Source organism: Armigeres subalbatus, chromosome 1 (assembly GCF_024139115.2).
Source record: "Armigeres subalbatus isolate Guangzhou_Male chromosome 1, GZ_Asu_2, whole genome shotgun sequence".
NCBI lineage: Eukaryota > Metazoa > Arthropoda > Insecta > Diptera > Culicidae > Armigeres > Armigeres subalbatus.
The window spans coordinates 154,603,787-154,621,059 of NC_085139.1; the positions used below are offsets into that span (position 1 = coordinate 154,603,787).

At 41.7% G+C, this 17,273-nt stretch overlaps 1 protein-coding gene across 2 annotated transcripts in view; it reads left to right on the plus strand.

Annotated features, from left to right (window-relative positions):
- LOC134205338 (beta-galactosidase-like) overlaps positions 1 to 17,273 on the plus strand; it is a 21,785-nt gene continuing 4,512 nt past the window's right edge. The window contains exons 1-6 of one of the 2 annotated variants that reach the window (XM_062680508.1): positions 1 to 198; positions 7,146 to 7,210; positions 7,277 to 7,434; positions 7,500 to 7,714; positions 7,775 to 7,939; positions 7,995 to 8,099. In XM_062680508.1, the coding sequence (XP_062536492.1) occupies positions 7,154 to 7,210; positions 7,277 to 7,434; positions 7,500 to 7,714; positions 7,775 to 7,939; positions 7,995 to 8,099 (700 nt within the window). In that variant the 5' untranslated portion in view covers positions 1 to 198; positions 7,146 to 7,153. The remainder of the gene's footprint in view (positions 199 to 7,145; positions 7,211 to 7,276; positions 7,435 to 7,499; positions 7,715 to 7,774; positions 7,940 to 7,994; positions 8,100 to 17,273) is intronic. The other variant, XM_062680507.1, reaches the window with a different exon arrangement.

Here is a 17,273-nt window from a genome sequence, read left to right on the forward strand (position 1 = left end):
TCCGCACCGTGAGCCAAGCCTCCCGCAGTTCTTTATCTTTATCTGCCCCTATAGACAACGCAAAGTGCTTTTGTTGAGTGGCTTCGCGTTTGAACGGGCATAATTGTCCAACCAACAGTCGTGTCTCAGTGTTTCATCGGATTGGTTGCTGGCAAGTTCTGGAGATATACGGTTCTAAATAGGTGTGTTCTACTTCCGGTACGAATTTACTTTAGAATTGAAGTGATTGTTCGGGTTATTTTAATAAGTCGTGCGAATGTATCTGCATGTGTTAAAATTTAACATAGAATGGCAGAATGTTGTCAGATTTTTTTACAATTTCAGATTCTATTATTTGTCCCTGCTTGGTATTTTCTTCGTATGTTATTTTCTCGTTAGCTTTGAATATGTACAAGTTCAAATATCAGCAATTTCGACGACTTATAATCAGATTCTCATAACTTACCAATTATTTTGTTGGCGAGAATTTCAGCGAGATCTCAGTTAAAGCTACGTTTCTTGGCTAAGATTAGGCAAATAATTTATCGAAGATTAGCTAATAATTGAGTCATTTTGCCAAAACTCAGTTCTTGAATATGCCAAGCGCTCAACTGTATTAACTTCAGAAAGTAAAATTGGATACAAAATTAGACGTACCTATGAAACAGTCGGCCAGGGACGTTCCGTGGTGGAACTCAAAATTGGAAAAACTGCGGAAGACTTCTCGTAAACTTTTTAATAAAGCAAAAATAACCACGAATTGGACTCCGTATAGGAGTGCACTTACTGAGTACAATAACGAAATAAGAAAATCCAAAAGAAGATCTTCGGTTCAAACGTGTGAAAATATTAGCAATACTCCAGATGTCGCGTGATTTCAGAGGGCACTTGCAAAGGATCATACTAATTAATTAGGGAATCTGAAAAAAGAGGATGGATTTTCCACACAAACTTCTGGTGAAACATTAAAGTTGATTATGGAAACCCATTTTCCTGGATCGATTATGTGTGTAGACCCAACAACAAGTGGTTCGTTTGAATGTCAAAGATGTTCAGCAAGAAAAACTAAAATGTCTGATGACTCAAAACTGTTGCACAAGCTTTGGCTGACGATATCTTTACGATAGCCAGGGTAGAGAATGCAGTGAGATCTTTTGAGTATTATAAATCTGCAGGACCGGACGGAACAATTCCAGTAATGCTTCAAAACGGCGAATCGATGCTGAATCCTAAATCATCCAGGCCCATTAGTCTTTCTTTAGTTCTGTTGAAAACTATGGAAAAGGTGTTGAGTGATTATATCAACTCAAATTACACGATTAAACATCCACTGTCTAAGTTCCAGTTTGCTTACCAGTCCGTTAGGCCAACAATTACGGCACTTCATACAGTGGTATCTAAAGTGGAAAAAGTGCTATCGGCAATAGAAATAGCACTTTGTTCTTTCTTGGACATTGAAGGAGCTTTCGATAACGCTTCTTATTCGTCAATGGATCGTGCCATGGAGAAAAGAAACTTCGACACGAGCATTATCAAATGGATTCACACCATGTTTGCAAAAAGAGAAATCTCTTCAGAGCTGGAAAGTTCGTCTCTTACATTATGGGCAACAAAAGGTTTCCCTCAAGGAGGAGTCCTCTCACCACTAATGTGGTCCTTAGTTGTAGACGATCTTCTAGGAAGCTTAGAAGAAAAAGGTTTCGAGGTTGTAGGTTGTAGAAAACTAACCTAAGCCTATTATTTGGCCTATTATGTATAAACCTATTATACTGGAAAAAATCAATAAAATCAATAAAAGTACGATAAACCGTATTTATTCTAATTGATTGCTGGTTCGCTATTTTGAATTAAATTCGGGTATCATTTTTGTTATATTGACTGGTAATTCAACCAAAATGATAACAATTCTAGTTATCAATATAACTGGATAATAAAGTTTGTTATTAATAAGTTATTCTGTTCTCAACTCTGTACAGCTGACTGTTATTTACATAAAATGGTCATATGGCATCATGATTTGATTATAAATAGTTTGCTCTTCTCTTCTGCTTCTCAAGAAAGCGTAATTGGGTGAGTACCTAGAGACGACGCCGTACAATCACTCGATTCGAGTTCGAATCCCAGTGAATGGCAACATTTTTTTCAATGCGTAACGAAGTCGGCAAAAAAGATTCAACTATTTTTTTGGGTCGATCTAAACAGTGATGGCTGATAACTTCAAATACTAACTTCAAATTAGTTATTTGGAGTAAATAACATGTATAACAAAATGTGTTATCAATTTGGTATCAGTGATAACTTAATTTGTTTTCATGTAGTTATTTAACGAATAAAATTCTGGTATCATTTTTGTTATGTTGGCTGTTAAGTCAGCCAAAATGATAACAAGTTCAGTTATCAATATGTCCGATAACCGGATAACTGAATTTGTTATCAATTAGTTATTTATTTGTGCTCGGGCTGGCAGCCTATTACCTGAAAGACTTGAACTTGGCTCATGTTGTTGCTCTACTAGCGCAACAGCGCTCAGAAATGCAGAGTAAGCTGAACAACCTAGCCGATGTCTCCTCTATGGTGGTTTAAACCATCAACGTCAACAAAACCAAGTCGTTGGTTGGATGTCAACACAAATAACACCTCCAAAACTCGGTAGCCGGGCAAGCAGTGGAGAAGATCTACAACGTTCAATATCTTGGCAGTCATTTAGCACAGATCAATAAGGCTCGGGCTGCTTTTGTGAGTTTACAAAGCATGTGGAGATTCAATCAAATTAGTCAACGCACCAAATTTAGAATTTTCAACTACACAGGATTCTGCTTTTACACGATTTTTTTTCGCTTGTAGTTTTGATCGTGTGACTTCAATTTGCCACCAAAGTCTTTGCAACATGTTTCAAATAATCCTAAATAATTTAAAGAAAAATCACATGGTAATTAATATGCGTTAAACATTTGGGATGAGCGCAAAATTGAAAAAACGTAAATCGTGTAAAAACAGAATCCAGTGTATAACGAGAAGTCTGTGTTGTTATACGCCAGTGAGACTTCGTGTGCATTAGCAGAGATCACGCGGAAGCTGCAAGTATTCATCAACCGATGTCTACATAGCTCGCTTGGCCTCACAACTAGAATGCTGAGCGCCATCGACGATGCCATCAAAAACCTATATCAACCGAATTTGAGGGACTCGTGACGATGAAGATTTAACAAAGAGATAAAACGACTTGTACGATCCTACTCATTAGACTGGGGCATGAGTAAGTATTTCGACGACGAGGTGTTTAAGGAAGCGCTCCGCCGCGAGCACAATACCCCCGGTCTGAGCGGCGAGCAGCTGGTAACAGTACTCTCGAGTGCATGCGATGCCACTATGCCTAGGAAAGTCCACCCTAGGAATGGGACTGGCGGACTCAAGCAATTGCGAACCTGCGCACATAGGAGTACGCAGTGTAAAAGCGTGGCCAAAAGTATGTCAATCATTGTGTCGTCTGTAAGTGCATTCAATAGAAACAGTAAAGTATACTTTTTGTTTTTATGTTTATGTTGACATGACATTCATCTAACGAGCGGCAGTGAAGTATGACCACAGGCGGCGTCAGTTGTTATTGTGTTTTGATAGAGCACCACTTGGCGCAAAACGCTGTCTTTGAGAACTACAGCGTTCATGCAACGAGTGGTGCCCTGCATCAGCTCCGTCAGTGAGTATGATTTTCCTTATGTTAATCTTCATTCTTTGATTATTACTTAATAAATTTTCCAAAAAGATGTACTTTGTTTGTTTACTTCAACAATATAAATTTGTCATCGAATCATGTTAAAGTCCCTGGATAATATTTTGTAATATCAAATGGAGCTGATCTTATACATCCGAAATGCAAATCAACCGCTATGTTTCTTAATAAAAATGAAAATGCGTTTGCTTTTATGGATCGTGTGTTCATCAAGGTCTCACTCTTCTTTGGAAGCAAAACGTAATTTATGTGAGGTTCGGCACTCAAAACCATGATTTTTTTTTCTAACATTTATATGCGAACTTCACTAAATAAATAAAAATAAGTCACGATTGCGTGAGTATGCTTGAAATGTTTTTTAAGGAGCTTATTCAGGAAACTCCGATCTTTCCAACGCTGACAATTTTGTTGCTTGGACTGGTTTGGAACCTAATTAAAAGTTTTACTTTGTAAAACATATTATTGTAAAAAGGTAGAAAAAAGCTAGCAATTAATATCATGATTATGGGTCACCTGAAAAAGGTTTCAGATCGAATCATGCTTGGAAAAGTTTTAAATAACCTCTTTATTGATACCTATATTGATTTTCAACTTGAAAGTCATTAAAAATCAAGAAAAAATTGATAAAATGTGAACATTTTTTAATGCACAATTGCGATAAAACTAGCATTGAAACTATGGTGAAGTTTGGACAGCCAGCATCGCTTACAGATAAACAATATTGTTTCAACAGTCCCATGGCAAATTAGTATCACTATTTGAGAATTCAAAAACGAAAAATAAAAATAAATTTTTGTTTTTGACTTTTGGTCAGGATTTGGGCTGAAATACTCCTCAGTGCTGCGCCGCGCCTGCCTATGGGCACTAGAGTGATTTTTGACATTTTTGCCCCCCGATGCTTAAACGATTGTATTTGCTTTTTTATTAACCCACCTAAATTTTAAGCTAATTTGGATGTAAATTGAGTGAGCACGCGCGGTTTGAAGTTTGTATGAAAATTGCTATGAAAACAGTGAGCACGTTCATGAAGCAGCAACCGTTCCCTCAACGCTTCAGGGCCGTACACTAATTACGTAAAGCAATTTTTCTAGGTTTTCATTTCAACTCCACCTCCCCCATGTAAGATTTTTTCCATCCAAATCATTTTTATTTATATGGATCGTAAGAAAATGGCAGACCCCCCTCCCTCATTAGTGCTTACGTAATTAGTGTATATTTACTTCCCCTTCAAGCTCTAACAACATATAAGTACATCAGCAACATGAGAAATTTTTACAAGAAACAGGCCGTCTATCACCTGTCCATAAGACAGGTTGAACAATCCCATTGAATTCCACCCACTTAATCTTTGTATCTACAGCACTCGACACGACTATTTCGACATCAACGGTACAAAATAAATGGGCCGTCTTGTGTCTTGTCGCCCGACTCACCGACAGACTAGAAGTCGAGTCAAGTACTGTTGAGAACTGTATCTGGCAGGATACAATTACTAGTGAATCAAAGCTGGATTGTTCTGAAACTCAGTCTTATGTTTCTAGGTGAAAATAATTCCACTAAAAAGAGCTCAAAATAATTTTCTTTATCAGGGTTAGGCTAATCTATGTTTTGAAAACGATTTGATCCTCGCAAGAAAGTTAATTTAAAGAAAATACTGAATCGTGGGAAATTCAATTTAACACGTAAAGAATAACATCAATAGCAATAATGAGCATTTTTGTTTTCTTCATAACTTTGCTTCCAACTGGCAAACAAAAGAAATCGCTTTATAAAAACAAACTGCCTTACGAAGCTTGAGAAATATTCTGTTTTAGGCAGCAATGTGTTTATTACATTTAAATAGTTCATGGGCCACCTCACGGAACGGTCTTCCACATAAGGGTCAGTTTCCACAGTAATTTCCATACAAACTTCAAATGACGTGTGCACAATCAAATTACATCCAAAATTGCTAAAAATTTTGGAGGATTACTAAAATGACAAATGCAATCGTTTAAGCATCGGGGCAAAAAAGGCAAAATTTGAATCACTCTAATGGGCACGGAGGCGGATGCAGCGAGCACGCACAGAAGAGGAGCCTGTTGAACGACGGGTGGCGTTCGTGGCTGCTAGAGCCGCTCTGAAGACTGAGATTAGATCAAGCGAAAAAGCTTGCTTCCTGTGTCAAAGTGCCAACGCGATTCCATGAGGTGACGCCTATAGGGTCGTAATAGCCAAGACACGTGGGGCGATGGCCCCTACAGAGCGGTCTCCAGAGATGCTGGAGAGGATCATCGCGGGGCTCTTCCCACGTCATGACCCAAGTCCCTGGCCTCACTTTGTGGAGCTGCCAGGGGCCAGAAATTGACGAGGAAGAGTAACTGTGGCAGAACTTGCAGGGATTGCACAGTCCCTTAGTGTAGGTAAGGCGCCAGGACCGGATGGAATTTCGAAACTGGCCATCAAAGCGGCCATTGCTGAGGCTCCCGAGATGTTCAGATCTGTCATGCAGAGATGCCTGGACAAGGGAGTCTTCCCTGAAGCATGGAAAAAGCAGAACTTGATCCTATTGCCAAAGGCGGGAAAACCACCGTCGGCATATAGACCAATATGCCTGCTTGATACGGCGGGGAAGGTGCTCGAGAATATCATCCTCAACAGGTTGTTGATACGCCCGGATGGTGCGGATGGTATATCGAGTAACCAGTTTGGCTTCCGAAAGGGTGAGTCGACCGTACACGCTATCTTGTCGATTACCAAATCCGCGGAGATAGCTATCCAGCGTAAAAGAGGGGAGTTCGCTATTGTGCAGTAGTGACTCTCGACGTGAGGAATGCATTCAATAGTGCCAGTTGAGCAGCTATTGCAAATGCGCTCCTGCGTCTTGGAATTCCCGAGTGCCTGTACAAGATTCTCGGAAGCTACTTCCAGAATCGAGTACTGGTATACGACACGGAGGCGGGGCGGAAATTCGTTGACATAACCTCAGGGGTTCCGCAAGGTTCCATACTGGGTCTGGTGTTATGGAACGTCATGTACGACGGTGTCTTGAGGTTGAAGTTCCCGGTGGGCGTGGTAATCGTCGGCTTCGCTGGAGGTCTACGGCGAATCGATCGAAGAGGTGGAGTTGACTGAGCCCACTCGATCGCAATTGTGGAGGAGTGGATGAGTTCCAGGAAGTTAGAACTGGCTCCCCACAAGACTGAGGTGGTTATTGTTAACAACCGAAAGTCGGAGGTAAGGGCAGGCAACTGCGCGGTCACCTCTGAACGTTCCATCAAACTCTTGGGGGTAATGATCAACGATAAGCTCACCTTTGGTAGCCACGTCAATTACGCCTGCAAGCGTGCCTCCACAGCTATAGTGGCATTGTCGGCACACGAGCTAAATAGTATCGTGTTTAATTTTAGTTACAAAAATAACCATTGTAATATTTATATAAATATCTTTCTTGCAGATGTCACAATGAAGCTAATATACATTCCCATATTAGCAGCTTTTGTAGCTGCTACCCTATCGGAGGTATGAATTCAGATCCTCGTTCGTCTCAATGCCCTCTCAAAAAGATCACATTACATTTACCTACAGAGGTCCTTTACGGTTGACTATGAGAAGGACACTTTTCTCATGGACGGAAAACCATTCCGATTTATTTCCGGATCGTTTCATTACTTCCGCGCCCTACCAGGATCATGGCGGCACATACTACGTTTGATGCGTGCCGCTGGACTAAATGCGGTGATGACGTAAGTTACTTTAAAGTATTATCACTTAAGGTGTACGTTGACATGTAAATATTTTTGTCCACAAGGTACATCGAATGGTCGACGCATGAACCCACGGAGGGAAACTACAATTGGGATGGCATTGCAAACTTGGAACAGTTCATACAGATTGCCGAAGAGGAAGATCTGTATGTTATCCTCAGACCAGGTCCGTACATCTGTGCTGAACGAGATATGGGAGGCTTTCCGTATTGGCTTCTCACCAAGCATCCGAACGTTAAGTTGCGTACTTACGACTTTGGTGAGGTGTTTTACCGTATCTTAATTTAGTGAATAATAACAAATGGGATGACTATTTCAGATTACCTTCATGAGGTGCAAAAGTGGTATGGCGTACTCATGCCAAAGATTCAAAACCATCTATACGGCCGAGGAGGGCCTGTTATAATGGTGTCGATCGAAAATGAGTACGGATCATTTGCGGCATGTGATGGAAGATATTTGTCGTTCCTTAAGAATTTAACAGGTATGAAGTGTGGTGCATCTTCCATTTGCAAACAAATTAAATTTCTATTGTTTAGAACAATACATTCAAAACGATGCTGTGCTCTTTACAAACGACGGGCCAGAGCAACTGCCTTGTGGAAGGATTCCAGGTGTGCTAGCGACTCTCGACTTTGGAACTGGTAAGTGATTGAACTACTGAAAATCATCTGATAGAAAAACTGGTTTGTGTGAGAGAATCGTGACCACCGTGAACCAATTTTGGTCTCATGAATCAACAAAAGATACAAACAGGAATGAAAAACAGCAATTAGCGTAGCACGTTTTTCCATTCTACCGTTACTGAGACACAGACTAACGGAATGTGGTATAGAAACCTAAAATTATCGAGTACCTGACTGATTGCTGAGGGATCCTGTTGATGACCGCTTAGGTAAATAGAGTTCAACCGTTTTCAAGTATCAAGTGCACTCGGGGCATATCGTAATCCTCATATGGACAACCAGTGATCTGAAAGCTTCCGGGGTTTTTGAGCAAAAAGTGCGGTAAACAATACTCGACAATAAACTAGAAAATGGTATGTGGCGCAAGCGCAGGAATTGCGAGCTGCATCAAGGTTACAAAGGAGAAAGTATTGTAAATCGTATAAAACAAAGCCTTCTTTAGTCATGCGATAAGATGCGCGGCTACAAAGCAAGACCATGCTGAAGGTGGCTGGGTTCGATTCCTGGTCCGGTCTAGGAAATCGGTCGACTGCCCTGGGCATAACGGTATCATCGTGTTAGCCCCATGATATACAAATACAAAAATGGTAAATTGGCTTAGAAACCTCGCAGGTAATAACTGTAGAAGTGCTGAATGAACTGAACACCAAGCTGCGAGGCGACAATGTCCCAGTGGAGGATGTTATGCCAATAAGAAGAAGAAAAAGAAGAAGATAGCAGACTTCGTTGGGGTAGCGAGCAGGGAGTTATAATCTTCAGATCATTAGTACCCATAAAAGTGAACAAATAACAACCACGGCATGCAGCTTCATCAGATGAGTAAGGTGCGCTCCTGATTGGGTGTAGCAAAAAGATATTTTAGTTACTAGATAAAGATTGTCGCTGTCGCGCCAATTTTCTCGCGAACAAAGTTTACTATTGAACTGTCAAATCTAACCATGCTTCGGAGCAGGGTTATTTTTAACCACGGCGAAATAACCATCGAACTGTCAAATTTTAACTAAAAGTTAAACGAATCGGTGGAATGGTTCACAGCCTAAGACTACAATCCGCGTCGACTGCAACTTGTTCTGCGTCGAGCAAATCGGATAATGCTAAGTAGGGTAGAATACGGCTTTGGCAGGGTGCGACATTTGTTGGCACCCTCAACAATATTTGCGTTTTCCAGCAAACATACACTATTTATGAACATAAATTTGATTCAATCACACAATTTCAAGTCTAGGCTTTCATTTGAATAAGTTGTTTTGTGTAAAAGTAGCAAGATTTGACGAATTAATCACCAGAAACAAATTTGCACACGAAATCCTTGCCATTATTGCCTTGCCAAGAAAGCAGCAGATGAAAAGCAAACTATTACTTACTTTTTGGATCGCCTGTTTCTTCTCTTTATCGTGTGATACGACAAATTAGGTACGTCAAACTACTTTTACACTTTATTACCTTGATTATCACCACAAATAGCAAATTTATCCAATATTTGCTCTATGTTTCACTAAATAAAATCAGGACTGTTCGTTTTCTTTGACAGCAGCGCACTTGGAAATAGAGCGAGAGAATGTGTTTGTGAGCATATCAAACACGCTAAAAAAATACCACGTACAATTCCATGTGATTTGATTTTAGCAAAACTACGAACAAAATATCCGGCGTTGGCATTTATTTTAAAAAAGTGTTAGAATACAAATGCTTCAGATTTTTACTCAGACCATGAATTATATCAAAAGTGATAGCCACACCGTAGTATTTTAAGCCTTATGTGGCTGACAGAACCGTTTTCCTTTTGCAACTTTAATACTTTCCAAGCTTATCAAAAAAATCATAACCATTCCCGTTCCTACATAGCGCAACTGTGAAACGTAGTGTACGAATGAGGTGGCTCCAGCTCAATCTTATGTGTATAGATTTGGTTTTACATAGTTTACGTCGTTGTACACAACCCCCATGATTATTTTGATGAAACAAACATATCATGTAAGGACCTTCAAATTTAAGGACCGTAATAGGCATATTTGAAACTGGTTGATAGACTTTTCCTTACGCTTGAAGACTCTAAGGCATCACAAAAGACAAAAGATGTAAATCTTGGCAGCGGACGAAAAGTAAGTAAGAGAAGGTAAGTAAGTAAGTTGGAGAAGGGCCAAAATGGCCAACATTATTCAAATAGGTTAAAAATGGTAAAAGTTATGAAATTGTCAATATCTGGGTACACGGGTACCTATCTGCCATTCCACGTCTGTTTTTGTTGGCCGCATAAGAGGGTAACATTTGTTTTACAATGTGTTTAAATGTTTTTGCCTATCTTCCACATGACATAAAATTGATGCCAAGGCTAAAATTCATGTTTTGTTTTAAGCCAGTTTTGATAATTAATAAAATTTCTTCCAAAATTGAGTGAAGGAGATGAGCGTGCAGCCGATTATTATGAATGAATTTTACTACTAGAGGATATAAACAACCAGCATCTGTCACCAATACATTGTCAGTTTCTACTTCCATGTCTAGTTGCTGAAGGGAGCAAAATCATTGCTGATAATAGAAATTGCTATGCCAATAGAAGAAACTTTGACCTGTTACTTTATATTAAATTTACTAAGTTTGTGGTAAAAGATATTATATTAAGTGAACACCAATCATCAAAGGAAGAGCATACAAATGTATACCAGTTAAACTGTACCTGTGTTTTAGTGTAATTATTCATTATTTTTATCATTCAATTTGGCGAATGTCTTAGACTGCCAAGAATAGGTATTTTCCCCTACCAAAAAGAGTGTCTCACATTTTTGTACACATACACAAGATTTTTTTATGTACAGGTTATCAAAAGCTCAAAATAATTTTCTTAAAAGAATTATGTTCAGTTAGAGTCAAACCGCCAAAAGTGAACTAACTCAATAAAAGTCCCGCAATGTGGTCATAATAGACAATCCAGCTACATCATTTTAAAATTATTATTTTAGTAGTAAAAATGATTTTTTTGTGTCTTTTATATACGAAACATGCTGATAACTTTTACTTGTCATATGATGCTGCAGAACGTCAATTTGACATGAGGCCCACTCTAGCGGAGTGACTAAAATAAATTTCAGTAGCTAAGGGGTCCATTACTAGCACTGAAACCCAAATCTGTAGACCTAAAACAAATGTTGCAATAAGGTGTTACATTTTTATACCCTAGATGCGAAGTGCGAAATTCCTGAACCGCAAACCACTGTAAGATGTTTTTACAGCTTGATGTGTATTATGCAAACAAGAGGTCATGAAGCAGATAAAAAAAACGATAGAGAACCGTTCGGACGTGACGAGTACAGGAACAAAATTTATGTCGGAGTGTTTCCACTGTATGATTTCCGCAGTGTGTGCAGTTCTCGTCTGCCACCCGTTGTGTCACGAATAGAAGTTTTCGGTGTTCAATTGCTTGTCGAACTTCTCCACCAGTGCATTTCAAATTTATGGTTGTCATCAGCCTTCAGCCTGTAGAATTTGCAAATGAGATACCCAGAATCTTGACTACGTGGTTCTTTTGTAGCCAATGGATGTGAAAGATATCGTCATAACCCCATATTAAACGCAACGATCCCGCTGATGTCGTCAGCGTAGGCAACGAGAAGATCATCCCCACATTCTTGATCGAACCTGCAGACCAGTGTGTGAAGATAGAGAACGAAGAGTGCATTGATGACCGGTCCTCTTGCTGCACCGAACGAACGCGAGAAACCCCCATTAACCAGGACCCGAGAAGCTGTTCATCATTCAGAACGCGATGGGCTTGCATTACGTGCTCTACCTATTTTTTTGAGGGTGCGAGAGAGGAGCTTGTATTCGCTGTATAGCAGCTATAGGGGCCGGTAGGCTTGGACTTGTTAGCCTCGTGTATCATCGTGTTAGCCTCATGATATACGAATGCAAAAATGGTAACTTGGCTTAGAAACCTCGCAGTTAATAACTGTGGTAGTGCTTAATGAACACTAAGCTGCGATGCGGCTCTGTCCCAGTGTGGGGATGTAGTGTCAATAAGAAGAAGAAGAAGAAGAAGGCTTGGACTTGGACCGTGTTGTCTGTGTTGCTTCACCAGCACGATGACTCTTCTTATCTCCCACTGGAACATTGCCGCCTCGCTGCTTAGTGTTCATTCAGCACTTCCACAGTTATTAACCACGAGGTTTCTAAGTCAAGTTACAATTTTTGCATTCGTATATATTGTATTCTCAGAGCAATCTAATTGAAACGACTTGTTTGTTTCACGTGTGACTAATAACTAAATAATTTTATTTAAAACAAACTAATGGCTTACTTAGATCCTAACGCTCCTCCTTAAGCTACGACTCCTATGGCTTCACGATTTGCTTCAAATTTCAAACGAGGTAATGGTTTTGTGAGGCCATCGGCGAGTTGGTTTTCCGATGATATATAATTAACTTTAACAACTTCTCTTTCTAGCGCATCCCGTATGTAGTGGTGGCGTATGTCGATATGCTTGTCCGAGGATTGTAGCCACCGTTCTTCGCGATCGCAATTGCGCTTTGATTATCGCAATTTATAGTAATTGCACAACTAGGCGCAAATTGTGCGGTTAACCCTTGCCACCACGACGCTTCTTGAACAGCAGCGGACAGAGCCATATATTCTGCTTCGCATTTCAATAAGGCAATTGTTGGTTGGCGCTTACAGCACCACGAAATAGCTGCTACTTGCAGCGTAAAAATGTAGCCGCTGGTGGACTTCCTGATGGTAGCCATTTATGCCATTTCCGCCATCATTGCGATACACGAGCTTGAACGAAGATGTTCCGCGAAGGTAGCGGAACAAGGTTTTCACCGCAATCCAATGCTGCATTCCGGGATTAGAATTGTACCGGCTGAGTTGATTAACGGCATACAAAATATCCGGCCGAGTGCATTGAGCCAGATACATCAGGCTACCCACCGCTTCCTGGTACGGAATTTGCATCATCCGAGCCGCTTCCTGCTCTGTTTTCGGAGACATGTCCTTCGGTCATTGGAATTTTCGCTGGTTTGCAGTTCACCATGTTGAACTTTGTGAGCATCGCCTCCACGTATGCTTCTTGGTCTAGCTCTACCGATCCGGATTTGCGTGTAATCCGAATGCCAAGGCAGTTCTTTGCCGCACCAAGATCTTTCATATGAAAATTACCACTCAAGAACGCTTTTGTTTGCTCCAGCCAACCACTATCATTCGAAAATTAGCATGACGTCGTCTACGTATACTGCCACGAATATTATACTACCATCTTGGATGTGATAATATACACAAGGGTCGTATTTTGCCTGGGTCAGCCTCCTTCAGCATTTGATCCAGCTTTTTGTTCCAGACGCGGCTGGATTGCTTCAGTCCGTACAGTGCTTTGTTCAAGCGGCACACCAGGGTTGGATTCCGTTCATTTTCGAAGAGCGGAGGTTGCTCCATATAGATTTCATCCGTTAGTTCACTTTGTAGAAATGTAGTAACCGCATCCATCTGATGAACAACCAGATTTTGCTTCGCTGCCATTGCAAACAAGTATCGCAGCGAACTGTGCCGAACTACCGGGGAATATGTTTCGTCATAATCTACCCCTTTTCGCTGCGAGAACCCCTTAATGACTAAACGTGCCTTGTGTCGTGCAAGGTTTCCGTTAACGTCCTGCTTGCTTTTGTATGTCCACTTGCAACGGATCGCCTTCTTAGGGCCGATGCCCACGTAGCGTTTTTTCAACCCTGCGTGCACGTGGCATTGAAAAAACGCTGGTGTGCAGCGGTGCGGCGACGCTGCGTTACCGCTTTTTCCCGATGCACACATGCGTCCTTTTAACGCGGTGTGCACACAGCGTTGAAAAGACGCTACGTGGGCATCGGGCCTTATCCACAGGAAGTTCCGTTAGGGTCCATGTTTCGTTGTCCATCAGTGCATCGTACTCCTCCTGCATAGCAACTTTCTATTTGTCGGCATCGTCACGCTACATTGCTTCTTGATGCGTAATTGAATCGTCCGAAACGACGAGACACTCGTCACTTTGCTGCTGGGAAGCCACACCAGTAAATTGTAGCGACCTCTCAGGCCCCGAGGACGAGCTACTTCCTTCGCCGCTTGCCGTATCGGGATGTAATGGAATGTTGTCATCAGGTGTAAAAATCTGCGGAGTATGAGAAGAGGGCAAGCGTTTGCTCGAAATAGCAAAATCATTATACTTGCCTGGAAGTTTGTGCTCCCGACCACTGGGCCCAACACCTGTGACAAAGGTGGATTTGAAGTTTGACGTGGTGGGAGCACAGTCACACAGAATTACTAATGTTGCTTTCAGCTTCTTCGAAATCTTCCTGGTCCCAGTCACTTTCATCGACCTCAACTGGACCAGTCGCACCCTCCAAGGAAATTGGATGCTTGTCAGTAGCTTCTTCGGGATCTAGAAACAATGATACTGCTTCTTCTTCATTCAGTATGATGAACGTTGGTTTTCTGCTATTGGCTGTCGAAACGGTGGTACCAACATCGTTCTCATCGATAAATGTCACATCACGGCTTCTCGAAATCTTCTTCGTCACTGGATCGTAGGCACGATAGCCTTTTGTATCTTCATCGAATCCAACCAGTCTGCATTCGCGGACTTTCCATCCCATCCATTTTCATCCCACTTGCGTCGCTTCGGTTTTGGAATATGAACCATCACTTTAGCACCGAAGATTCGTACGTGTGATAAATCCGGCTTTTTGCCGCTCCAGCATTCTTCGGGTGTCATGTTGTGGCCACGGGTTGGTGACCGGTTGAATAAATACACCGCGGTCGAAACTGCTTCCGCCCAAAATGATTTGATTAAGTTGGCTTCGAACAGCATGCATCTGGCACGCTCAACGATCGTTCGGTTTGCTCTCTCTGCCATACCGTTCTGCTGCGGGGTGTAGTCATTGGTTCGCTGATGTCGAATACCAAACTTTTCCAGGTAGGTTTGGAATTTTTGGTTCGTGTATTCCAGTCCGTTGTCGGTTCTGATCACCTTGATTTAGCGGCCGGTTTGCCGCTCTGCCATTGTGTGGAAGCCTTGAAATGTCTTCAATACTTCGTCCTCGGATTTTGTTCCCAGAAAATACACGAACATGCGGCGTGATCTGTCGTCCACAAATACGATGTAGTACCTGCTACCCCCTAGGGATGGTACTTCCATCGGACCGCAAATATCCGAGTGAACAATTTCCAGTAGCTCTTTCGCACGGGAACCATTCTTCCCAAAGGGCAACCGACTTTGCTTTCCCTTTGCGCACACGCTGCAATCATTACTAAATTTATTAGTGTTAATTGTAATTCCACTCACCAGGCCACTTGATAGCTTTTTCAATCCCGCCGTACTGAGATGTCCCATTCGCCGATGCCACACATCCAGGGAATCATTCGACGGACAGACCAATGCTTTATTGGATCCACTTTGGTCACGCTGTTCCAGCCTAAAAAGCTCGTTTTCGTGGCACCCAGTTGCCACCACGCCACCGCTCGTGTTGATGACTTTGCAGCCATTGTTGTCAAACACTATCGTGTAGCCCTTACTTACGATTTTGTTGACGGATAGGGAGATTCACCGACAGCTCTGGTATATATTGGACATCATTCACAGGTATTTCGATCCCAGATTTCTGACAGATAGGCTTGAGTACAGTTGTTACTGTTGCTTCAATCCCCATAGAAGCTTTGTTTGCGGCCACGGCAGCACCGTTGGATGACTTTACGTTCTGCAACAGACCCTTGTTCCGGGTCATATGAGTTGTTGCTCCTGAATCGAAATACCAGTCAGGTTCACTACCAGCTTCGAATGTCGTCAGGACTGTGCAGAAGGCATCTCCTTTTTTAGACATTCTTCAATCCTTCGCAATGTGCCCAAAGTTTTGATACTTTCTACATCTCGGTTCCTTCGGTGGATTGGCTTGCTTGGATCTGTTGCTGTGATTTTCGTGTCCGAGCTTTTGGTAACCATGGTTGTGGTTGCTATGGTTACGTTTACCTTTCGACAACAACGCCGCGTCCGCCGTTGAAGTTTGTATTTTTTGCAGCAGCTTAGTTTTTATGGTGTCACCAGTGATTTTCGTTCCGGAATTTTCTAGAGCCATGATCATTGGTCTGTATTCCTCCGGAAGACCATAGAGCAGTAGGGTACCAATCCATTCTTCTGAAATTTTGAAGCCGATTCCATTCAGCTGGTGCGCTGTGGAAATCACCCGATTCACATATTCGGCCATCGATGAACAGCTTACCAATTCCGATTTTACCAGCTTGTGAAGCAAGCGAATTCTTCTAGTCAAACCGGAATCCTCAAATGCTTTTTCCAGGTTTTTACACACTTCGCGTGCCATTTTCGCCTCCTTAACGTGAACGTAATTTATTGGCTCAAGAAGAAGAATCACTTTAGCTCTTCCCTCTCGGTCCTTCGCAGGGTCCACAGCTTCGTACGTTCCGTCCGCATTTTGCTTCGGTTTGACGGCTCCCCAGAGATCTTCCAACTCGAGGTACGTTTGCACAGCAAACTTCCACGTGGCCCAATTATCCCGTCCGGATAACCGTTCAATTCCCGGCAGACTTGAAATTGCTTGCACAGAACTTCCGCTTGATCCTGCTTGACTTCCGGTAGCCATTTTCCATTTTGATTCTTCAGAGTTTCGGCTTGAAAACGATGAATAGGCCCATAACCTATTGTATTCTCAGAGCAATCTAATTGAAACGACTTGTTTGTTTCACGTGTGACTAATAACTAAATAATTTTATTTAAAACAAAGTCATGGCTTACTTAGATCCTAACAGTATATCATAAGGCTAACACGATGATACGATGATAGTGCTCTCGTGATATACCGTCGGCACCTGGGGATCGTTTTGGCGAACTCGCTCTGATAGCAGTTGAATAATTTGTTTGAAAAACACAATGTCGAGAAAACAACAAAAACTGTTTTTGAACAAATTGGCACCGAATCTTTAGATTTCTTCGATACAGATCAATAGTACATGTACGCCTGCTGACCATTGATCGTGACCAATGAATCGACGTTTCGCTTGGTCAGCATACAAGGCGACCAAATACTAAGCGAAATTCCACCGAACACGAAACCATCACCCCACGTAAATTCGCGTAGAAAAATAACTTCAACGAACTCA